This window comes from Microcebus murinus, chromosome 7, assembly GCF_040939455.1.
Source record: "Microcebus murinus isolate Inina chromosome 7, M.murinus_Inina_mat1.0, whole genome shotgun sequence".
Classification (NCBI taxonomy): domain Eukaryota; kingdom Metazoa; phylum Chordata; class Mammalia; order Primates; family Cheirogaleidae; genus Microcebus; species Microcebus murinus.
In genome coordinates this window covers 98,331,608-98,356,523 of record NC_134110.1, presented here as the reverse complement: position 1 = coordinate 98,356,523, position 24,916 = coordinate 98,331,608, and the positions used below count along the sequence as shown (strand labels likewise).

Below are 24,916 nucleotides of genomic sequence, written 5' to 3'. Positions count from 1 at the left end.
TTTACTCTGTCCTTGTCCATAGGGTCTTAGCCCAACAGATATGAATTCCCTTCTTCTAAATCTTATTTTGGGGCTGTTAGTTTTTTGTTGATAAACAACAGTGCAGAAAAGTCTCATGGAAGCCTTCATCCAGCTTCCTCCAATGGTAAAATTACATAACTTGCAGTATATACTGTCCCAACCAGGATATTGACATTGGTGCAATCTATAGACTTTATACAGATTTCAACAGTTTTTACATGTACTAGTTTATATTTGTGAGAATGTATGGTTCTAAGCAATTTTATCATATATATAGATTCACGTAAACACTAATGTGGTGTTTTAAAAATATTGACTTGCATGCAAATCAAATTTTTATCAAATTGATAATGGGCTTAAAAATCAAAAGTTAGCATATTTTTCGGTCTCAGGAAATAGAACTTGGATGTTATACAACATACAGAAAATGACTAGGTATAATGAATACAAAGTAGAATTGGATTTTGGTTTAAAACTAAGCTGGGAAATGTATTGAAATCAAAACTTCAAATTTTTAAGTTATATACTTGAAGCAAGTTTATTCACTCTCTGGGTTTTTTGTTGTTATTGTTTGTTTTGTTTTGTTTTTAGAGATGGAGATCTTGCTATTTTGCCTAGGCTGGCTTTGAATTCCTGGGCTCATGCAATCCTCCTGCCTCAGCCTCCCAAAGTGCTGGAATTACAGATGTGAGGCACTGCGCCTGGCTTCCCTGTTATTTTTAATAGCATGTTCCTTATTTGAGGTTGATTTGCTGTTTTTTCATGGTTAATTCAAGTTGTACATCTACAGTTGGAATACTACATAAGCATGCTTTTTAAGATATTATATCCAGAGGCATTGATGATGGTAATTTTGAGAATCCAGTATAAGTGTATACGCTGTATAGTTTATTAGTTTTTCTCCTGTAACTAATTGCCATTCTGTGGGAGACGCTTGAAGACCCTGAAACTGTCTTCGGCCTTATCAGATCTCTCTCCTCTCCCAATTTAGTATCCATTGATTCTTACCCAGTGATTACAATGATGGTTGTAAAATTGTGATTTTCTGACTCTTCCACTTTAATGTTTACACATTATCATTCTATAACAAGGAGCCCTCCATTTACTCCCAGCTATTTATCTTTTTTTTTTTTTATTTATTTATTTTTGAGACAGAGTCTCACTTTGTTGCCCAGGCTAGAGTGAGTGCCGTGGCGTCAGCCTAGCTCACAGCAACCTCAAACTGCTGGGCTCAAGCGATCCTACTGCCTTAGCATTCCCAGTAGCTGGGACTACAGGCATGCACCACCGTGCCCGGCTAATTTTTTTGATATATATATTAGTTGGCCAATTAATTTCTTTCTATTTATAGTAGAGACAGGGTCTCGCTCTTGCTCAGGGTGGTTTTGAACTCCTGACCTCGAGCAATCCACCCGCCTTGGCCTCCCAGAGTGCTAGGATTACAGGCGTGAGCCACCGCATCCGGCCTCATTTATCTATTATTAGTGTGGACTTGTGGATTTCTAGTCTATATGATGGATTGTAATCCATTACTATTCAGATTTATTTTGATATTTTCATTGTTTGAGATTTGGCCAGTGGGCACCCCTTCAAACTGGCTCCCGTGTCCTTTTGACAAATCTGTTTCAGCTTTTTGACCATTTTCTTATATTCTAGCACCACGAGATGTATTGGGTTCATCTATTTTCTCTGCCCTAGCCGTGGAATCAGCCATTTCTTTAAACAGCTAGTACCTTATATGGAAGGGAAAACTGGAAAAGTGAACCTTTTAAAATTTCAAAGACAATAGTAACAACAACAAAAAACCCATTACTTAAAAGAGATGGAAGCTAGGAACTAAAAGTTGAACAGCTATAGAATTTTTAAGTCTAGTCTTAAGAAAACAAAATATAATAATACATCATCCTATATTGCATTCTGGACAAGAAAAAATATAAAAAGATCATTATTGGCCTGGTGCGGTGGCTCACGCCTGTAATCCTAGTAGTCTAGGAGGCCAAGGTGGGCGGATTGCTTGAGGTCAGGAGTTCGAAGCCAGCCTGAGCAAGAGCGAGACCCCTTCTCTACTATAAATAGAAAGAAATTAATGGGCCAACTAATATATAGAGAAAAAATGAGCCGGGCATGGTGGCGCATGCCTGTAGTCCCAGCTACTTGGGAGGCTGAGGCAGCAGGGTTGCTTGAGCCCAGAAGATTGAGGTTGCTGTGAGCTAGGCTGACGCCACAGCACTCACTCTAACCTGGGCAACAAAGCAAGACTCTGTCTCAAAAAAAAAAAAAAAAAAAAAGATCATTATTGGGACAATTGGCAAAATTTTATAAGGTCTGCAGATTAATTAATAATATTATACATTGTTGAATTTAATCATTATTTGCTGTGGTTATATAAATTAATATCTTTATTTTTAGGAAGCCCACAGTGAAGCATTTAGGGATAAAAGAGCATAGTGTCTGCTACTTTTTTCAGATGGTTCAAAAGAAATATGTCTATGCATGCATGTATGTGTGTGTATACATGCATGTCTATATAAGAGAATGAAGGAATGAATGAGAAAGAAAATGTGCCAAATTGTTAATAATTGGTGAATCTGAGTAAAACATATATGGCAGTTCTTTGTATTTTTTGTATTATATTTGTGCAAGTTTGAAATTGTTTCAGAGTAAAAATTTCTTTAAAAGTCTTATCTTTAAAGATAAATGGTGACTCAAGGTTTATAGTTCATTTAAATTTTAAACCTAATTCCATATCCTAAAGTAATTAAATTAGTCATTGAAAGTTGATTGAAAACCATTAATTTTTTTTTTCTAGAAAGATGGTTTACGTTTTGTGGTAGAAAAGAGTAGACATTGAAGTTATGCTCATTTAATCTTAAATTTAAAGAATTTTACTCCTTTATACTTATCCAAGGTACCTAATTTCAGTTTAAGTTCTCCTTTTAAAACTTTGTTAAAAGATCTGTATGTTCATTAAATAAAATTTGGGGAGTTGGGAAATCATCCTTAGGTCTATTTCTGAATACAACCATCAGCTAATATCTTATTGCATTTCTTTTTTCAACAATGCATAGATTCTGCTTCAACTACAATTTTACTTATGCTGTATGTATACTTATTTATATTATCTTTTTTGATGAAATATTTTGTATTTTTCATCATAACTCTCATTTTTATTAGCTTCAAAATAATCCATTCAGTGACTGTACCATATTTTAGTGAATCACTTGCATATTGTTAGATTTGTTATTGTTGTTTTTAACTTTACGGCTGTTTAATATCCAATATTTGTCTGCCTAAAATTTTTCTTTAGATTGTTAGCTAGATTTCTCAAAGATTACTACTACTGCAACGAGGTAGCACATTTTTGAATACATAAGATACGTGAAGCATTGACCTGTGTTAATGCACTTAATCTTCACAATAATCTGGTGTGGTAGGTGCTGTTATAATCCCCATTTTGTGTTGAGGAATCTGAGGGTCAGAGTGGTTAAGTATCTTTGCTTGCATACAGTTGGATCAGTAGTGAATAGCCAAGCTGGGATCTGATTGTGGAATCAGAGTCCAGAGCTGGAGCACTTCCTTCCCTGCTGGCTGTGCTGTATTATCCACAGCTCTGTATCAAATAGTAGGTAGGAATGTTTTTTTTTTATTTTTTAATTTTTTTTTTATTTTGGCATATTATAGGGGTACAGATTTTAAGGTTTCAATAAATGCCCATTTCCCCCCCTCCCCCCAAAAGTCTGAGTCTCCATCATGACCATCCCCCAGTAGGAATGTTTTTAAGGATGTGGTGCCTCTTACTGCTCTGCTTTCCAAAAAGATTACACTTACCCACTGTGCCAGAGCAGTGTGTGAGATCAGTTTAATGCCTCTTTAGCAGCATTGGATCCTTGGTAGATCATATTTCATTGTTATATCACCTTTCCCTTTTAAATGCTTTCTACCCTATTACTTTTGGACTATTTCTTAGTCCTTGCCATATGTCATTATTCATCTTTGTTTTCTACCTCACAATAACTATATAGCATCTTTAGGTTTTGAGGCCGTAAAGGTGAATTATAGAGAATAAAAGGGAGCAAGAAAATTAGTGTGTGAAAACTAAAGCATATACTCATGCTATACCATAGAGGTCTTGAATTGTATTTTAGGTTTGATAGACCTCAGCTTTACAAGATAAGTTCTACAGTTGTGGTTTGCACCATTATCAGTGATTCTTATCCAGATGGCATATTAGAGTTGTTTGGGGAACTTTAAAAATATTATGATGCTTGTGCCTCATTACCAGAGATTTGGATTGAATGGATCTGGATTGGAGTTTGACATGAGGATATGTTTAAAAGCTCCCTTGGTGATCCTATATCCAGTTGAATATATGTTGTTCTGTGTTCTATACAGAGAGATATGAATAATTGAAAGAATTGTTTATGTAGCCATTATTACTTAGGTAGGAAGCAAAATGTAGATAAGTAGTGTACTTTTTATGCAGTAGACTCAGACATTTTATGAACCTAGCTTCAAGGCGGTTTTGATTGATTTAAACATGAATGTTTCATGCCAGTACTAAAATAGTGCATTGACTCATCCTATTTTGTGGACATTATTTTACAATATCTAATTGCTTACCTCCTTAAGTCTTAAAGCTTGTACACTCTGTATTATTATACTTTACAGATCATTTAAGAGAGAGAGGTGCTGGGTAGGTCTTACTAATCTTGAAGTATTTTCTATGGAATTGTTCTTTGTGTACTTTTATGGAAATATTTATATTTTGGGTACTACCTTAAATTTTTGGCTTCATGAAAAATTATTTTAAAAATATTGCTATTTATGCTTTGGTGCAGGGGCATGGGATTATAGCTCACTCACTGTAGCCTCAAACTCCTGGGCTGAAGCAATCCTCTCCTCCTTCAGCCTCCCAAGTTACGGAGTAGCTAAGACTGCAGGGAGTAGCTGAGACTGCAGGCGTGCCACCACACCAGGCTAATGTGCTTTCATTTTTAAAGTGACAGTGTTGATATTTCCATATTCTTTTCTTCTCTTTTTCTGTATACTTCCCTAAAAGATTCTCATTAGCAAATGAATTTATAACTCCCATCAAATGAGAGAATTTATTTGAGAGTGTTGACTGAACATGCATTGTGAAAAATACTAAAGTATATATGTATATATGAATAGAATAGCTTATGTAAACTCATTTAGATTTTAGTTCTTTTTCGGGGGGCATTGCATAAATAGCCTCTCACCATGCAGTATTTTTGTAGTTTTTATTTTTAAAAAATGCTAACAACTTAGTGATTTCATAAATTTTTAGATGGGCCATCATCTGACAAAGACCCTGAAGAAAAGAAAAAAGAATCTTCAATTACATCACAGAATAGCCCTGAAGCAAGAGAAGAAAGGTATTTCACTTTGTGGAAATTTATTTATGTTGAAAGCCATAGATTTACTTCCTCCATCACTTCCTTTATGATCTTATGATCCCATATCTGCACTCCTGTTTTCTATTCAAATGGAACTAGTAAATGAATATAGCCAAATATTCTAAGGTTTTTTTAAACAAGATTTCCTGAAAATTTTAAAGAGAGGTAGAAGACACTGCATAAACAAATAATTTACGTTGTACCTAACAAGTTTAATTGAAAGAGATTGCTGAGATAGGCACTGATAGAATTGATAATAGAGGTACTGATTAGGGATTCAAATGGTTACTTCTTCATTTTGTCACATTTCTTTTAGATTTATTTTGGCCCTGTTTCTCATTCTCATTTTTGTGGGTTTTTCCCCCCTTCCAAATTTAGCTATTTGTCATAAGAACTTAAAATGTAGCATTTAGTAAAGAAGGGTTCAAATTGCTCCTCAGTGCCTATGAGGTCTTCGCATTTATTATTTCCTTTCACATATTATGAACTGTGCAGTATCCAACATGACACCATAATAGGATATGTGTAATGGATTAAATATGAACAATTCCTCTTTTGTTGGGAAGCTTATGGTTTAACAGTTGACACTGATTTAGAACAATGTTTCTCAAAGTGTATAGTCCTTGGAAGAACAGGGAACCTGACAACGTGTTAAAAATACAGATTCTTAGAGACCTTACCCTGTAATTATTGAATCAGGAATTTTGGTGGTGGGGCCCAGAAATCTATTTTTTAACAAGCTTTTCAGGTGATTCTGATACACTTAAGTTTTAGAACCCCTGCTTTAGAGCAACAGCTTCTAAACTCTGCTCTGCCCCTGAACTTTTTATTACTGTGTAACCCCACTTGGAGACTTAGAGGTATTTAGGACATTAGGGCTAAACCTATTTTAACTTTATTTTTCAATATTTTCCCCAAATTGATCATGTATTCCTCGTTTTTTATTAACACTTAGTAATATCCCATATGCTGCTGTTTTATGTATTGGTAGTAACTATGCTTGATACTAAAAGAGGTAAGTCAAAGGTAAACTGCAGTTGTTAATAAAATTTATGCAGTTTTTTCTAACTCTTTATTTTGAGAAAATTTAAGACTTTTAGAAACTGGAAGAACAGTACCAAGAAGTCCCATAAGCCCTTTACTTAATCGTCCCATTTATATTTTTATATATGTTTACATGTTTGTATATATACATACATGAACTAATTTTATTTTGAACCAAATAAAGTGATTTACAGACATAATGCCCCTTATATACCTAAGTACAACAATGTGTATATTCTAGGAACAAGGACATTTTCTTATATATAACCACAGTATGGCTATTAATATTAGGAAATTAACATTGTTACAATACTTTTTAAAATCTATAGATGTTATCCATATTTTAGCAGTTGTCCTGATAATGTCCTTTATTGCAAAGGAAAAAGATTTTTCCAAAATATCTAGGATCACATATTACGTTTAGTTATCATATCTGTATAGTTTCCTTTAATTTGGAGTAGTTTCTCAGTTTGTCTTTCATGACCTTGATATTTTTGAAGAGTACAGGCCATAATTTATGAATTGTTTACATGCTTTCAGTTGCATTACATTCAGAGTTGCTTTTTTTTTTTTTTTAAGAGATTGAAGAGATGGTGTCTTGCTGTGTTGCTCAGGCTGATTTCAAACCTTGGGCTCAAGCTATTGTCCCACCTCAGCCTCATGAGTCACTGAGATAATAGGCACATGCCCCCATGTCTGGCTGGAGTCACCAGTTTAGTGCCTTGAAAATTTAAGAGTATAGACAGATTTGTTGTTTTTTTTTTGAGACAGAGTCTTGCTTTGTTGCTCAGGCTAGAGTGAGTGCCGTGGCGTCAGCCTAGCTCACAGCAACCTCAAACTCCTGGGCTCAAGCAATCCTGCTGCCTCAGCCTCCCACATAGCTGGGACTACAGGCATGCACCACCGTGCCCGGCTAATTTTTTCTATATATATTAGTTGGCCCATTAATTTCTTTCTATTTATAGTAGAGAAGGGGTCTCTCTCTTGCTCAGGCTGGTTTCGGACTCCTGACCTCGAGCAATCCACCCGCCTCGGCCTCCTAGAGTGCTAGGATTACAGGCGTGAGCCACCACACCCGGCCCAGATTTGTGTTTTGTTTTTTTTTTTTTTTTGAGACAGAGTCTCACTTTGTTGCCCAGGCTAGAGTGAGTGCCATGGCGTCAGCCTAGCTCACAGCAACCTCAAACTCCTGGGCTCAAGCGATCCTTCTGCCTCAGCCTCCCGAGTAGCTGGGACTACAGGCATGTGCCACCATGCCCGGCTAATTTTTTTGTATATATATTAGTTGGCCAATTAATTTCTTTCTATTTTATAGTAGAGACGCGGTCTCGCTCTTGCTCAGGTTGGTGTTTTTTTTTTTTTTTTTTGAGACAGAGTCTCGCTTTGTTGCCCAGGCTAGAGTGAGTGCCGTGGCGTCAGCCTAGCTCACAGCAACCTCAAACTCCTGGGCTCGAGCAATCCTTCTGCCTCAGCCTCCCTGGTAGCTGGGACTACAGGCATGCGCCACCATGCCCGGCTAATTTTTTTTATATATATTAGTTGGCCCATTAATTTCTTTCTATTTATAGTAGAGACGGGGTCTCGCTCTTGCTCAGGGTGGTTTCGAACTTCTGACCTTGAGCAATCCGCCCGCCTCGGCCTCCCAGAGTGCTAGGATTACAGGCGTGAGCCACCGCGCCCGGCCAGAGCAGATATCTTTTTTTTTTTTTTTTTTTTTTTGAGACAGAGTCTCACTTTGTTGTCCAGGCTAGAGTGAGTGCCGTGGCGTCAGACTAGCTCACAGCAACCTCAAACTCCTGGGCTCGAGTGATCCCTCTGCCTCAGCCTCCCGAGTAGCTGGGACTACAGGCATGCGCCACCATGCCCGGCTCATTTTTTATATATATATCAGTTGGTCAATTAATTTCTTTCTATTTATAGTAGAGACGGGGTCTCGCTCTTGCTCAGGCTGGTTTTGAACTCCTGACCTTGAGCAATCCTCCCGCCTCGGCCTCCCAAGAGCTAGGATTACAGGCGTGAGCCACAGCGCCCGGCCTGGAGCAGATATCTTTAATGTGATAAGACTTCGTTGAAACTGGTCAGAAGAGTATTTTGGAAGGAACATATTTTGGTGAAAATTCAATAGAAGAAGTTAATTAGAAATGATGGAAATGATTAGGTTGACTGGAAAATTATCAAACTGTCCTGATGTCCATATATGAGTTGATGTTTCTTGGGAGAAATTAAGAGACCTTTTTGTATTTTCATGACATCAGTACATATGACTTTTGTCCTGAAGAGGATGTTTGTCTCATTTTAACCTTATTGTCTAATTGGAACAGGTTTTTCAAACATTTTTTTTCCTCTAGTTTTGGTCAAGACCTTTCACATTCTCTGGCCCCATCCCCTCATCCCTGCTTATTTCGAAAAGCTCATTTTATTGAGCTGTCATATATATTTTCTCTATTAAAAATACTGTTTAAAGTTTAAAAGAAGAGTCAAAGTTATATGTTTAGTTGGTTAAAAAAGGCATGAAACTTGTCTCTCATCTTGATGAAATTTAAAAATTTTTAACTTTTTAATAATTTGTGTGCAGTCAAATTTTTTTTTTCTCATGTAAGATTTACTGAAATACTATTTCATGTATTTGCGGCAAATAATTTTATTTTTATGGAGTGACAATAATGTCGTTACTTTAAGAGGGTTTTTCCTGATTTATTTTTGGGGTGTGTGTGTGTATTATTGTATTTTAGTAGTTCCAGTGGCATCGTAAGCAGCAGAAAGGATGAAACAAATGCTCGAGATACTTATGTTTCATCTTTTCCTCGGGCACCAAGCACTTCTGATTCTGTGAGGTTAAAGTGTAGGGAGATGCTTGCTGCAGCTCTTCGAACAGGAGGTAAGTTTAGGGTACATTGTTTTATTTCTTGATGCTTTGATCACCACCACCATTACTATTTCCACTTCTGTATTGCTGTTATGTAAGTGTCATCCTGTTGATAACTGTCTACCGCTGCCTAGCTCAGGGAGAAGTTGTTGTCAATAGAAGTCCCTGAAGGAAGACAGGAACACTGGGGCATCTGCTTATTACTATGTAATTCTAAGAAATAGATTCCTTCTAATATATGAATGTTTCTCCTAATTTCTTAGTAATTTAAATTTCTTTCTCATAAATCACTTATTTCCCCACATTTAATTTGCAAACTAATTAACTCTGCTCCAGATTGAGAGTTAACAATACTGAATTGTTATATAATAGTATGTAAGTTTTGTACTCATAATTCCATTTTCTACTATTTTGAAGTAGAAAAGTGGTGTTGATATGGAAACTTAATTGGAAAGCATCCAGTCTTAACATGTAAAATTTGGGCTTTAAATTGGCTTATATAGCCAATTTATCATTTTATGTAAATTCATCTTTTTTCTGTTCTCTTATTCTGAACCAGAGCTAGTTTGAACTGTTTTTCTCCTTACTCTGCCCTTTCTTCTTTGATTTCCTTACTGTCTCTTTATATATATATTTTTCTTTTTTCTTCCTTGTTTCTGTTTATTTCCTTCTATCCTTTTGAATATTTGTATAGGAGTCTTCTAAGTGTGTCCGTATATGTGATTGGCAGATGAAATGAATGGTTTCTTTGCATTGAAGCCTGAGTCACAGGAGACAAGACAGTTCTTTCTATAACTTTCTCTACTCTCTGCTGGAGCAACGAGAATTTATGGAGTTATGAAATGAGGAATTGCCTGCTAGATCAATTACTTCCCCATTCCTGAGGGATAAGGAGTCATCATTGCAGGAGCACTGTGGATATTAGGTGAATCCCAGAAAAGGAATGGAGTGGGTAGTGAAGAGACCAGCTTCTAATGAAATTAAAAGGCTATGTAAGGCAAATGGGGTTTAAGAAATAGGATTGCAATTTAATTACCCTGTATTGAATTTTCTTTTAATATTATTACAGTAACTTGACAATTCTTTATGCCTGTTTTTAGATGACTACATTGCTATTGGAGCTGATGAGGAAGAGTTAGGATCTCAGATTGAGGAAGATATCCTTTGTGTGTATATTCATAATTGTTTTAAGTAATCTAACTTAATTGCAATTTTTTCTGCTGGTATAGAATTCAGAATTTTATTCTTCAGTTTCTATCTTGATTGTATTGTTTTGCTCAGAAAGGGGAAGGGCATCTATGTCATTTCATTCGTGTTGTTTTTGCTGTTATTCAAAAGTAAAGCACACAGTGTTGATGACATTTTTTATTTTTCCACCTTGCAGATTGGAGGTGTAGCATTTGAATGTAAGTTATGCAAAAGGGCATGGAAAACACACACACATGTACATATGAAGATTTCTCAGTTGGGGGTACCTCAGAGCACACACAGACCCCTGAATTCATTATCCCAGAGGGATGTGTGCTCATGCTGGGCACTGCAGAAAGGGCTCCAGGAGAAGGGTCCTCCATATGGATAGAGGATGGTGTGACATGGAACTGTCCTGTTGAGGAAATGGCCTCATTAGGAAGGGAGCTGCTCTAGGGCTCAGCCTCTGTTATGGCCTCTTCTGGGGAGAAGAACCTGCTAAACTAGCTTCTTGTTGAGCTGGGGAAAGAGGTGACTCCCCAGGGCCATCTCTAATGGTCTCTTCTCAAAGGCTAAAAGGAAACTATGTGGCCATAGAGACTTTTAGGATCCTTAGTAGAATTCAGATTTGGGCAAGTTAAAGCTTGTATAAGTTCAAGCTCTTTTTTAAAAATTGGCTTACTTATGCTGAGTACCTGAGTTAGTCTTTGAAACCTTATTGATTTGCATGCTGCTGACATTAAACAAGAAAAAAGCATTACTCATGCACAGCGTAAAAGTACTGTCATTATTTGCCAACTGCATATCAAGCAATCTGTGCTTTGTTTTCAACTTATTCTAAATTAGAAACAGTTTTGTGAACTGCTTAGAAATTTCAGAAATTCTTAGTTTGGCAGAATAGAAAAAAAGTAGTCTTACCTTTATAATTTTACCTTTTTTCCTTAACGGCCTGGTACCTATATATCAAGAAATAAGGAATACAGACATGAAATACAAAAATAGAGTACGAAGTAGGATATCAAATCTTAAAGATGCAAAGAATCCAAATTTAAGGAAAAATGTACTATGTGGGAGTATTCCTCCTGACTTATTTGCAAGAATGACAGCAGAGGTGAGTATACCTGAAAATGAAGTTTCTATGATGTGATTCCATGATGTCAAGTATAAAACCTGTTTAAATCATAGAGGATTATATAAATAGTGCATATATAATAAATCACTGTTAGTGATATATTTTCATGTATATATTATACACTTAAGGTGATTGATTCCATTACACCAATAATACTCTGTCCCCTTCTGTGGCTGTCGCCATGCTTTTTGTGTGTAATCATTAAATCATTGTCTAAAAACAAAAATGTTTTACTTTTTTGAATTGATGTAGAATCTAAGAGTTGAATCTCTAATTGCAAGTAAACTTTGTAACTGCTAACCTTTTTTTGTGGTTAAATGCTATAAAATTGATAATTATTTCTTAATTTTATGTAGGGATTGATGGAAAAAATCAAATTCATAGCTTGCTATTTATAGACATAGCTGTTCATAGATAATAGCTCTAAATAGTCTCACTATTTAGCATTCAAGAAAGTGAGTTTAGCTTTCTGTGTACAGGCATACCTTGGAAATACTGCAGATTTGATTCATACTGAATAGGGAATATTATAATTAAGCAAGTTACACAAATATTTTGGTTTCTTCATGCATGTTAAAGTTATGTTTATACTGTAGTCTATTAAGTGTGTAATAGTATTATATATAAAAAATATACATACCTTAATTTAAAAATATTCTGTTGCTATAAAATGCTAACTTGAGCCTTAAGTGAGTTGTAATCTTTTTGCTGGTAGGAGGTCTTACCTTGATGGTGAGGGCTGCAAACTGATGAGGATGGCGATTGCTGAAGGTTGGGGTGGCTGTGGAAATTTCTTAACATAAGAAAACAGTGAAGTTTGCGGCATCAATTGACTCTTCCAGAGATTTCTCTGTTGTTGTATGTGATGCTGTTTAATAGCATTTTACCTATAGTAGAACTCTTCAAAATTGTAGTTGGTCCTCTTGTAAACTGCTCCTGCTTTATCAACTAAGTTCATGGACTATTCTAAATCCTTTGTTGTTATTTCAGCAATGCTCATAATATCTTCACTAGATGTAGATTTCATCTCAATCAACTCTTTGCTCATTTCTAAGAAGCAACTCATCCATTCTAGTGTGCTCATGAGATTGTAGCAATTCAGTCACATCTTCAGGCTCCATTTCTAATTCTAGTTCTCTTGTTATTTCTACCACATCTGTAGTTTCTTTGACCACTAAAGTCTTAAACCTCTCAAAATCATCCATGAGGGTTGGAATCAACTTCTTCCAAATTCGTGTTCAATGTGGATATTTTGACCTCCCATGAATCACAAATGTTCTTAATGTGATCTAGAATGGTGAATCCTTTCCAGAAGGTTTTCAGTGTACTTTGAAGTGTACCAGATCCATTAGAGGAATCACAATCTAGGGCAGCTATAGCCTTATAAAATGTATTTCTTTTCCTTTCTTTTTTTTTTTTTTTGGAGACAGTCTCGGTTTGTTGCTCAGGCTAGAGTGAGTGCCGTGGCATCAGTCTAGCTCACAGCAACCTCAAACTCCTGGGCTTAAGCAATCCTGCTGCCTCAGCCTCCCAAGTAGCTGGGACTACAGGCATGTGCCACCATGCCCGGCTAATTTTTTCTATATGTATTAGTTGGCCCATTAATTTCTTTCTATTTATGGTAGAGACGGGGTCTCACTCTTGCTCAGGCTTGTTTCGAACTCCTGACCTCGAGCAATCCACCCGCCTCGGCCTCCCAGAGTGCTAGGATTACAGGCGTGAGCCACCACGCCCAGCCTAAAATGTATTTCTTAAATAATAAGGCCTGAACATCAAAATTATTCCTAGATTCGTCGGCTGTAGAATGAATACTGTGTTAGCAGGCATGAAAACAATGTTAATTTCCTTGTATATCTCCTTCAAAGCTATTAGGTGACCAGGTACATTCTCAGTGAGCATTAATATTTTGAAAGAAATCTTTTTTCTGAGCAGTTGGTCTCAACAGTGATCTTAAAATATTCAGTAAATCATGGTAAATGAGCTGTCATGCAGCCTCTGTTATTACATTTATGTGGCTCAGAGTACATTTATTAAAATGTATTTATCTTAAGAGCCCTAGGATTTTCAGAATTGTAAATGAGCATTGGCTTCAACTTAAGCTGCCTTAGCCCCTAACAGGAGATTCAGCCTGTCCTTTGAAGCTTTGAAGCCAGGCATAGACTACTGCTTTCTAGCTCTGAAAGTCTTAGATGGCATCTCTTTCCAATAAAAGGCTGTTTCATCTGCATTGAAAATTTGTCATTTAGTGTCAATTCTCTTAGCTAGATCTTTTGGATAATTTGCTGCAGCTATTACATGAGCATTTGCTGCTTCACCTTATGCTTTGCACTGTGTTATGGAGATTGCTTCTTTTCTTAAACCTCATGAACCAACATTTACTCTCTTCTCACTTTTCTTTAACCTATTCACCCTTCTTAGCCTTCATAGAATTGAAGAGAGTTAGGGTCTTGCACTGGAATAGCTTTGGCTTATTAAGGGAATGTTGTAGCTGGTTAGCCAGATGCAGTAGTACGCACCTGTAGTCCCAGCTACTTGGGAGGCTGAGGCAGGAGGATTGCTTGAAACCAGGAGTTTGAGGTTGCAGTGAGCTATGAGGATGCCAATGCACTTTATCCTGGACAACAGAGTGAGACCCTGTCTCAAAACAACAACAACAACAAAAGTAAAGTTCAGCATTTCAAAACCTCACTAAAATAATTTAAAGCTTTTACAAAGTTGAGAACATAGTGTAATGAGATCCATTATATCCATCACACAAGCTTCATATATTTTCTACAATTTGTCACCCTTTTCATCTATTGCTTTGCTTTTCCTTCTTTTCCCCTAAATTATTTTCAAGCAGATCCCAGACATTATATTCTTTTACCTCTACATACTTGGGAAATGTCTTTAAAAATAGGATGTATTTCTTACATAACTGTATTGTCATCACCACATCCAACAAAGCTAACAATAAAATTCCCTGGATTATTTATTTATTTTTAAATTTATTTTTATTGTATTGTATTTTTTATTTTATTTTATTTATTTTATTTTTTTTTTTGAGACAGAGTCTCATTCTGTTGCCCAGGCTAGAGTGAGTGCTGTGGTGTCAGCCTAGCTCACAGCAACCTCAAACTCCTGGGCTCAAGCAATCCTCCTGCCTCAGCCTCCTGAGTAGCTGGGACTACAGGCATGTGCCATCATGCCTGGATAATTTTTTCTATATATTTTTAGTTGGTCAATTAATTTCTTTCTATTTTTAGTAGAAATGGGGTCTCGCTCAGGCTGGTTTCGAACTCCTGACCTCAAGTGATCCGTCCGCCTCGGCCTCCCAGAGTGCTAGGATTACAGGCATGAGCCACCGCGCCCGGCCCCCTGGTATTATTTAATATGTAGTTTATATTTGTGTATTTTTTTAAATTAATTTTTATTTCTTTTTGGAGCCAAGGTCTTGCTCTGTCACCTAGGCTGGAGTGCAGTGGCACAATTATAACTCACTGTAGCCTCAAACTCCTAGGTTCAAGTGATCCTACCACCTTTACCTCCTGAGTTCTTGGGACTACAGATGTGTGCCACCACTCCCGGCTAATTTTTAGAAAAATTTTTTGTAGAGACAGGGTCTGGCTATGTTGTCTAGGTTAGTCTTGAACTCCTGGCCTCATGTGATCCTCCCACCTCCACTTCCTGAGCAACTGGAACTATAGCACTGTCCACCTCTCATATTTTTCTGATTATACATTTACTTTGTATTAGGATCCAAAGTCTGCACATTACCTGTAGTTTGGTCTCTTAAGTTTTTGTATTATTTTAAAAATAAGCAGTTCTGCCCCTCACACCATACCCCTTGTTTTTTTTTTCCTTCGTGACATTGACCCCTTGAAGAAACCAGTTCATTTCTTCTGTATCCAACAATATGAATTTGTTTCTTCCTTATGATGTTTTCTCTATCTCCTCTATTTTCTGTAAACTGTAAGCTAGTTATTTATAGGCTTGTTTATATTTAAGTTCAACCTTTTTTCTGCATAAATTCATAAGTGGTGCTTTTTAGTTGGTTGCGTCACATAAGGAGGCATTAATGTCTGCTGTTTTACTTTTAGGGTGCTGAGGTTTGTCAGTGGGTTTGGGTAGTTGACAGTCTGATTCCTCCATTGTAATAAAAGTTGTCAGTCGACCTTTTGTCTAGAGGATTCATCTAATGATGATCCTAGCCTGAGTTGGTCATTTCCTCAGGATTTACAAAACAGTGATTTCTAACATTCTGTCATTCCATTTGCATTTTATGAGATAGATTTCTTTGATGAAAAAGTATTCTCTTTTATAAACTTGGGGCTGTTGCTTACCCTGTTGGTTTGGATAGGAAAGGTAAGACAAATGTTACAATTCTTTCCCTTTAGTCACCAGTTATTAGAATGAGGAGTTGGTGGTACCCTAGTTAATGCCAATGGTTGCTTTTGTTCATATTTTATTTTATTTTGGGGGGGCTAGATGGCAGAAGGAAGGCTTTTGTTTGCTTTTTGTATGTGTATGCCCTCTCTTAAGTATCATCATGGACTTGTGGCTTTTATTTATCCTGTTGGAATTGGTTCTGTACAGTAATTTATTTTGATGACTGAAGAAATTGTCCTATCTTTGGCCAATAGGAGCTCCTTTATGTTGGTCTTTGTCTATTTGACTCAACCACAATAGTCTTTGGTAGCTTTTATGTTTTCTTGCACAAGAAGATGACCCTGGCATATCCTGTGCATTTCTCACCTCAAAACCGGAATCAGACATTCTCCCATAGGTCCCTGACTTCTTTTTAGGGAGGGAAGGCAAAAGTATTTAGAGACCATAATGTGGACACTAGAGGTACTCATTACTACAGGTTTACATTGTTTATAGCCTTTAAACAGTACTTAAATCCAATTTTCACGTGCAAACTTATAAATATTTGAAGAAATTTTAAAAGGAAGTAAACTCCTTTAGTCCTTCAAGGAAACATACTAATTTTACAGTTTTAAAACTGTAAAAGTTGGCTTTCCTTATATTATTATTAGGCTGATTGAGCATAAAAGCATTCAGTATATATATAGAAGATATCTGTAACTGAATGGTATTGCCACCTCCCTGATAGGAAATGGCCAGTGATGAGCTCAAAGAGATGCGGAAAAACTTGACCAAAGAAGCCATCAGAGAGCATCAGATGGCCAAGACTGGTGGAACCCAGACTGACTTGTTCACGTGTGGCAAATGTAAAAAGAAGAATTGCACTTACACACAGGTTTGTGATTGTTTATAGATTCTTATTTTTATATTATGAATACTTGCAACTCCTGTTTCAAAACAAATAGCAAAGACAATTACCAGTACAGTAAGTCCCCCTTTATCTTCAGGAGATACATCTCAAGACCCCCAGTGGATGCCTGAAACCATGGATAGTACCGAACCCTATATATAATGTTATGATTTGTTTTTTTCCTTGTATAGGAAACCTATCTATACCATATATACCTATGGTAGAGGTTAATTTATAAATCAGGAACAGTAAGAGATTAACAACAGTAAGTAATAATAAAACAGGACAATTATAACAATATATGGTTATAAAACTTATGTGAATGTTGTCTCTCTCTCTCTGAAAATATCTTATTGTACTGTATTCACCCTTCTTCATGAGATGAAGTGAAGTGTATGAATAGGCATTGTGACTTAGTGTTAGGCTACTATTGACTTGCTGACAATTAATCAAAAGGAGGATCATCTGCTTTGGGCAATCCTGGATCATCGAGCCATGACGATGTCAGTGAATAAAACGGGGGTGTGAGGGTGGGGGTGTGTGGGTAGTGTGTATAGTGAGGATACACTGGACAAAGGGTGGTACATGTCCCAGGCAGGATGTAGTGGGACAGTGCAAGGTTTCATCACATTGCTTGGAATAGCATCCAAACTAAAACTTATGACTTGTTTATTTCTGGAATTTTTAATTTAATATTTTCAAACTACAGGGACCTGAAACCATGGAAAACAAAAACCATTGATAATGGGGGACTACTGTATTTTGCTGTTTCTCAAGAGGAGATATGCTCTCTTTCTTAAGCATAAGAATCCTTTCTTAATACTAGTGAAATCCAGTTAATTGAAAATGGGTTAATTTATACTTTCATGGGAATAGTTACTGTGAAAGCTGTTTCAAATAAAATTTATAAAATATAAGATTTAATAAAATGACCATGTTTTTTTCTAAGAGTTCATAAGCAGTTGATTATTGGTTTCTATGTTAAATAGGCCATAATTGTTTTCATTTTGCAGGATTATAAAATTTAAAAATATAAAAAGGTTCTTCACTCTCCCTCACTTGGCATGAGGGTAATATATCGATGTCTTTTACATTCATATATGATGTGACTGCCCTTCCTGTTCTTGAGTGGCAGAAAAGAACCACATTATAGTTATTGTGGTTATATGTGCATATATGAAAATGGTTTTTTGCTGTATCATTGGCTAAACTCAAAATTTTCCTCTTAAAGAACAACTTATTATGTTTCAGATAATAGATTTAAGGAATTGAATTTTCTCACAGAAAATTAAACACTTAAAAAAATAACATCACTAAATTATCTAACTTGTAGAAATCAGCCTTTATTTAAAAAAATTTTTTTGGAGTAGTTATATTTTCAAGGTTAAAAATTGAAAAGGTACAAAAGATTATGAATAGAAAATTTGCCTCCCTTTTTTGCCTGTAGCCACCTTGGTTCCCCCTCGCTGGATGTAAACCAGGGTTACTAGTTTGTTGTTTAGCTTTCTATGTGTTTTATGTGTATACATGCAAATACTAGTATATTTTTGTTTTCCTTTTCCTAAACACATATGGTAGAATATTATGTGAGCTTCTGCCTTTTTTTTTAATAGGCATCTAATACTCCATTTTCAGATATACTAATTTTTAAAAATTTCTAAGTATTATGGGAGTACAAATGTTTTTGATTACATGGATCACTTTTATAATGTTTGAGTCAGGGTTAAAAGTGTGCCTGTCACCCAGATAGTGTTCATTGTGCCTGTTAGGTAGCTTTTTGCCCATCTATTCCACCCTCCACCCCTTGCTTGATTTCTTTTGAGATTTACTTCCCTCTGATGTGTGCTCATCAGTTAGTTCCAATTTAATAGTGAGTACATGTGGTGTTTGTTATTCCATTCTTTAGATACTTCACTTAGGATAATGATCTCCAGTTCCATCAAAATTGTTGCAGAAGGCATTAAGTCATCCTTCTTCGTGGCTAAGTAGTATTCCATGATATATGCATACCACATTTTGTTAATCCACTCATGAATTGTTGGGCATTTGGGTTGTTCCTTATCTTTGCAATTGTTAATTGTGCTGCAATAAACATTCGAGTGCAAGTGTCTTTTTGATAAAATGACTTCTTTTTCTTAGTAAAGTAAATTAGTAAATACTAGTGCGATTGCTGGATCAAATGGTAGGTTGATTTTTAGTCTTTTGAGGAATCTCCATACTGTTTTCCATAGAAATTATACTAATTTGTAGTCCCACCAATAGTGTATAAGTGTTCTTTTCTCTGCATCCATGTCAGTATTTATTGTTTTTGGACTTTTTAATAAAAGCCATTCTGACTGGGGTTTGATTTGCATTTCTCTGGTGATTAGTAACACTGAGCATATTTTCATGTTTATTTAACCAGTCTAAAGCCCTTTTGAAGTCTTTCATTTAGACACAGGTTTATATTTCAGAGTTTTATTTTGTAGCAGTTTTACTACTGATAGTTATTGACCCTTTGCACTTGGATGTCCAGTGTGACTCGACATGGTTAGCAAAAATTATAGAGATTAAAATTACTCTTTGAATGTATCAATAATTTGAAATATAAAAAAATCCAAATAAATAAGTTTGTATGAAAAGAAACTCCAGTTTTTTATTCTACTGCGCGCTTTGTAAAATCTGGGGTATTTAAAAAATTAAATCCTGAGGAGAAGAAAGGAATCGAGAAAAAAGCAAGCGAGTGCAAAGGGTTAAAATTTATCAACATATGATGTATTGCTTCTCACTGGAAAAATAAAATTAAAATTATATTAAATAACAATATAAAAAATAAAATAAAAAAGTAAAATTTATCAACATGCATGAAAGTGGTCTCGGAAAATTCTGAGTTTGAACTGCTTTATTTTAGTTATGGAAAAAAATGTTAGGAATGAAAATACTATCCTAAAAATACCATGTGGTAGAAAATATTAAGTAAAACATAAAGTTATTTAAAAGGTAAAGCTTCATTAAAACATATTTAGAAGAAAAGTTATATTTAAAATACATAATCAGATTGTAAATAACTAAGATAAAAAACGTAAATACCAAGTTTCTTTTAACAGAAAGAACCCAGCGTGGAGATGAAATCAATATGATATTCTTAGAATCAAAAAGTGATCTTTATATAGAAACCTTCCAAAAGTTCTCATGCAAATGACAGGTATAAAAGAATCAAGTATTTAGTCAAAGTTCATGTTGGGTAAAAAAACAAACAAACAAACAAAAAAAGAATCAAGTCTGACTCTTGGTTACAATGTACCCATCAAGAGACTAAAATTTTTCCCAGACAGCAAAAGCTTCCTCATATCTACTCTACTTTTAGGGCCCTGGATATTAGTATTAAGTACAGCAGATGGTTTTTTTCAAACCATTTTTATCTGAAAGCCTCAAGCAGAAAACTGCTGTTTTGAGAATGTTGCTTCTTTATTTTCCTTTGGACTTTGAAGTTAAAAAGTCATGTCGATAGTTTACTGGCACCATGAAGCTTCTGCTATTTGAACTGGGATTTCATCATCTCACACTAAATTTAAATGTACCTTATTCAAAATGCAGCATTGTTAGTATTTAGGTTCTTGCCATAACTTAATTAAACTTGACTAACTTTTAACTTTAATCATGCTCTGTCATCTTCATTCAGGAATGTATAGTTGAAAGAAATAAACCTTTCTGTTTTTGAGACCCTTGATTCTAGTAATTGCCTTCAGTGGAGAAATCCAGAAGTCTATAATCTTGTTTAGATAAATCTTCAGAAAATCATATCAGTTTTTTTTGTTTGTTTGTTTGTTTTTTTGAGGCAGAGTCTGTTGCCTGGGCTAGAGTGCCGTGGCATCAGCCTAGCTCACAGCAACCTCAAACTCTTGGGCTCAAGCAATCCTCCTGCCTCAGCCTCCCGAGTAGCTGGGAATACAGGCATGTGCCACCATGCCCAGCTATTTTTTTCTATATATTTTTAGTTGGCCAATAAATTTCTTTGTATTTTTAGTAGAGATGGGGTCTCTCTCTTGCTCAAGCTGGTCTTGAACTCCTGACCTTGAGCTATCCTCCCACCTCAGCCTCCCACAGTGTTTTTTTTTTTTCTTGCTTTGTTCTCTTTTCTGTTTTTTTTTTTTTTTTTTTTTTTTTGAGACAAGGTCTCACTCAGTTATCTAGACTAGAGTGCAATGGTGTCATCATAGTTCACTGTAATCTCAAGTTCCTGGGCTTAGGTGATCCTCTTGCCTCAGCCTCACAAGTAGCTGGGCCTGTACAGGCATGCGCCGCCACGCCCAGCTAATTTTTCTGTTTTTAGCAGAGATGGGGTCTCAATCTTATTAAAGGTGATCTTGAACTCCTGAGCTCAAGCGATCCTCCTGCCTTCACCTCTCAGAGTACTAGGATTACAGGTGTGAGCCACCGCACCCAGGCCGGCTTTGTTATCTTTTAATTTTTTCTTGGTCATATTAGCTTTTTAGAGTAGTATAACAGTACCTGCTTTTATAGAAAGTTAGGAAAATATAGAAATATATGAATAATAAATTTAAAAATCATTAATCTGCCTTTTAAAGAGAGCAGTATCAATATTTGGTGTCTGAAATATTTTGTGAATTTTTTTCTAAATATAGTTGGAGGAAAATACTGTAAAAAATGTATTCTACATACTTCTTTTTACTTAGTTACTGTAAGGTAAGCATTTTCTTGTTTAAAAAAAACCCTTTGTAAATATCTTAATGGCTGCGTAATATTCCACCAGATGGATATACTCTTAATTTATCTTATTATTTTCCTGTTAGATATTTATTTCCAGTATTTGTGCTATTATTATAAAATTATACTCTTTAATCATCCTTATACACAAATCTTTGTGTTTCTAATTATCATCTTAAATCAGATAAGTTTCTAGGTTACAGATAATGGGTTATTTAAGGCTTATCTTCTTGCTGCCTTTTAGAAAGGTTGTGGCTGGTTACATTTGTCAGAATGAAATACTCTTTACATCTTTGCTAATTTGTAAGATAATAGAATTATGTTTAAATTTATACATTTCTGTGCTTCTAACTGATAATTTAAAAAATATTAGCTATTTGTAAAAAGTATAATGGCTTTAATTTTCCCATTTATCTGGGATGGATTAAACATGAAAGAAGGAAGGATTTTAAAAAATGAAGTTTGGAAATATATGTACTTTTGACATTTTTTTAGCTTGAACTTGTTTCAGGCTTTTATTCATGTTATTGTGGCACTATTGTGTTTCTCATATACATTTAAATATAATGTTCTTTTTTAAGTTCGATTTTTTTATGGTACTGCAAAAATTAATTTGATATTTTTAATTTTGCTGCAGGTACAAACACGTAGTGCTGATGAACCAATGACAACATTTGTTGTCTGTAATGAATGTGGAAATCGATGGAAGGTATGGCACTCTCTTGGATTCATACTATACTCATTTATAATAGAATGATTTCTTCTGGTCTTTTCATAAGTCTACCTAGGTATCTAAATATATACAAATAAATGCTCACACTAGCCAGTACTACTGAAGTCTCTGACTACTTGTAATGGAATATACTGTAAAGTGTGATAACTTGATATTACCACCCTTACATTGTTTTGGTGCAAGAACAGGGGAAGTGAATCTTAAATGTTCAATTATTATGTCACAGTTCTGTATATACTATATTCATTAAATTATTTCTACTCTTGTACTTCCAGAGAATCTGTACATGTTTGTTACTTGTCTTCTTAGATTTTGATTTTGGAGAATTTTCTTTACCTGTTGAAATCAAATGCAGTGATTTTTAGTGTTTGTTTTAGGAATTACAGACGAACACTGGTTTCCTAGGATTTTCACTAAGCCTTCATATTGCCTGTGTACTCTTGAATTAGCCCCACATGGGCAAGTTTATTTTATTTAAATGATTCTTTCTTGAGTGATTTTGTGAACCACAAAAATAAAATTTTAAATTGGAAGAAGAATTATATTTCAGCCCTAAGAAGACTTTTATTATTAACTTAGATGGGGGATGCTCAGGGTCTTTGGTTGGGAGGCTCTGTGGTAGGAACTTTTAGGTTTTGGAGTCATACAAAGTGATTTTGAGCTCCCTTGCTACTTCCCATTACTGAACTGTATTTTTCTCATGTATTAAATGTAAATGATACCTACGTTGCAGGTTGTGATGAGTACAGATAATATATTTGCAACATCTGGTAATTGTCAGTGTTCCAAAAATGCTAGTTTTTGTAAAGTTTGTATAAGATTCTCCCCTCCCACCCCAGTTATACTTAAACAGACTTTTTGGTTTAATGCTTATTTTGAATTATTCATATAGCATAAAGCATTTTCTGAAAATCAGAAGCGAGTTGGAAGCTAGATCGATTGCTTCCACAAGTATTTGGGACTTTGGTCCTAGACACTCTTTTAAAAGATTTGGAACCAGAACTCATTTTATTATATATAAAGATTTAGTTCTGGTCTAGAAAGGTTACTGGTATTGAGAGTTTCTTCATGGTTTGAAATATTATCTCCTATCATTCTGAGGTGGCAGAAGTTGTTTATATTGGTCTAAGAGGGAGATATTCATGTTTTTTTTCAATCTTGTTGGGCAAATTTGGCTTTGCTGTCTTAGATTTGTTTTGCACCATGGATTTTTATTATGAAGCATATAGTGCAGTTTGGTTTGAATACATACAGTTTGCAGCACAAGTTTTGACATAGTAATTATGGATTTAACAAAGTTCAGTGTAGGGTAGAAAGCTGAGGCCTAGCATGGCATATTCTAGAAGTTTACATTTAGAATTGTTAATATTCTTACCCTGAAAACCTTAAGAAGAGATGTACTTTAAAATGCTAAAAATGTTTATAATAGTTCTTTGGTTACCTGTTCCTACTAATTCTAAGTTGGGAAAGTAAGACACTTAGGTGATTATTATGTGTGAAAAATATAGCATCTTTTCAAAAAATGCTTTTTTTATAAAAACAATAAAAGGTATATGTTGTATGCTATATTAAATGGGGGATATACCCAATTGTTTGTATTTAAAGGTCTCACAAAATATTTTTTCTTTTTTGACAGTTCTGTTGAGTTGGAAGAATTGGCAAAATGTCTGGACCATTAAGAAAATGGATTTTGTAATTAGCTTTAAAACTAAGCCAAGCAACTAGTTTTCCTGCATATCAGATTTTTAAAGCAACATACATCCCTTGGAATAGTCTTTGTTTTTGACCTAACATCCCTTCTTTAAATGCCTTCTATAGTTTCAGATCAGTAGGAAAGACCGTACGATAATTGTATGTTTCAAAACTATTTTTTCATTTTTATAAGTTGATATTAAACTTTTACCAATTAAACTTCTGACAATTTATTTTTATTTTTTCTTCTTAAAGAAAAATGTACGTTTTTTAATAGTGTGAAACATACACAATAGAAATCTACTGTTATCCTGTTATTAATACATAAATGGAAATTACATTTTTTTCCATATTGGCATGTATCTACAAATATTAAAGGAGGAGAAAAGGTAATATAATTTTAGGTTTACCAAATATGGTGTGTATCAAATAATACTTGACCAGCTTATCTAAATTGTATATAATTGAACTAGCATATGAATTTGATTTTAATTATTATGTTCACAAGCCTAGGATATTAGATACTATTTTGCATCTGTAACTAGCCTGATCATCATTTCTTGTAATTTCTTATACATGTATATTGCTTGTTCTTAATAGATTTGACTTCTGGAAACATGACTTGACTTTGTTGAAATCAGTTTGGTTTTGTTGTTTATTTACCTGTTCGACTTTGTATTTAGTTTTGCACAAGAACACCATTGTAGTTTTTGTAGGCTTTTCATAAATCTTCTCACAGGCAAAGAATGAAAGCTTCTGACTATTATTATTTTTTCCCTCATAGGAAGACATACTGAGAATGATATCTTAGCATCTTAGTATAGTTAGTTATTGTAAACAGTTCAAGATTTGATTTTGG

General features: G+C 35.1%; 1 protein-coding gene across 2 annotated transcripts in view; it reads left to right on the top strand.

The window, feature by feature from the left end:
- Window positions 1–24,694, top strand: part of TCEA1 (transcription elongation factor A1) — a 49,184-nt gene extending 24,490 nt beyond the window's left edge. For both annotated transcript variants that reach the window (XM_076005299.1, XM_076005300.1), the window contains exons 4-10: window positions 5,330–5,417; window positions 9,215–9,360; window positions 10,449–10,505; window positions 11,493–11,647; window positions 16,764–16,910; window positions 22,270–22,341; window positions 24,002–24,694. In XM_076005299.1, coding sequence (XP_075861414.1) covers window positions 5,330–5,417; window positions 9,215–9,360; window positions 10,449–10,505; window positions 11,493–11,647; window positions 16,764–16,910; window positions 22,270–22,341; window positions 24,002–24,010 — 674 coding nt within the window. In that variant the 3' untranslated portion in view covers window positions 24,011–24,694. The remainder of the gene's footprint in view (window positions 1–5,329; window positions 5,418–9,214; window positions 9,361–10,448; window positions 10,506–11,492; window positions 11,648–16,763; window positions 16,911–22,269; window positions 22,342–24,001) is intronic.
- The last annotated feature ends 222 nt before the right edge of the window (window positions 24,695–24,916 follow it).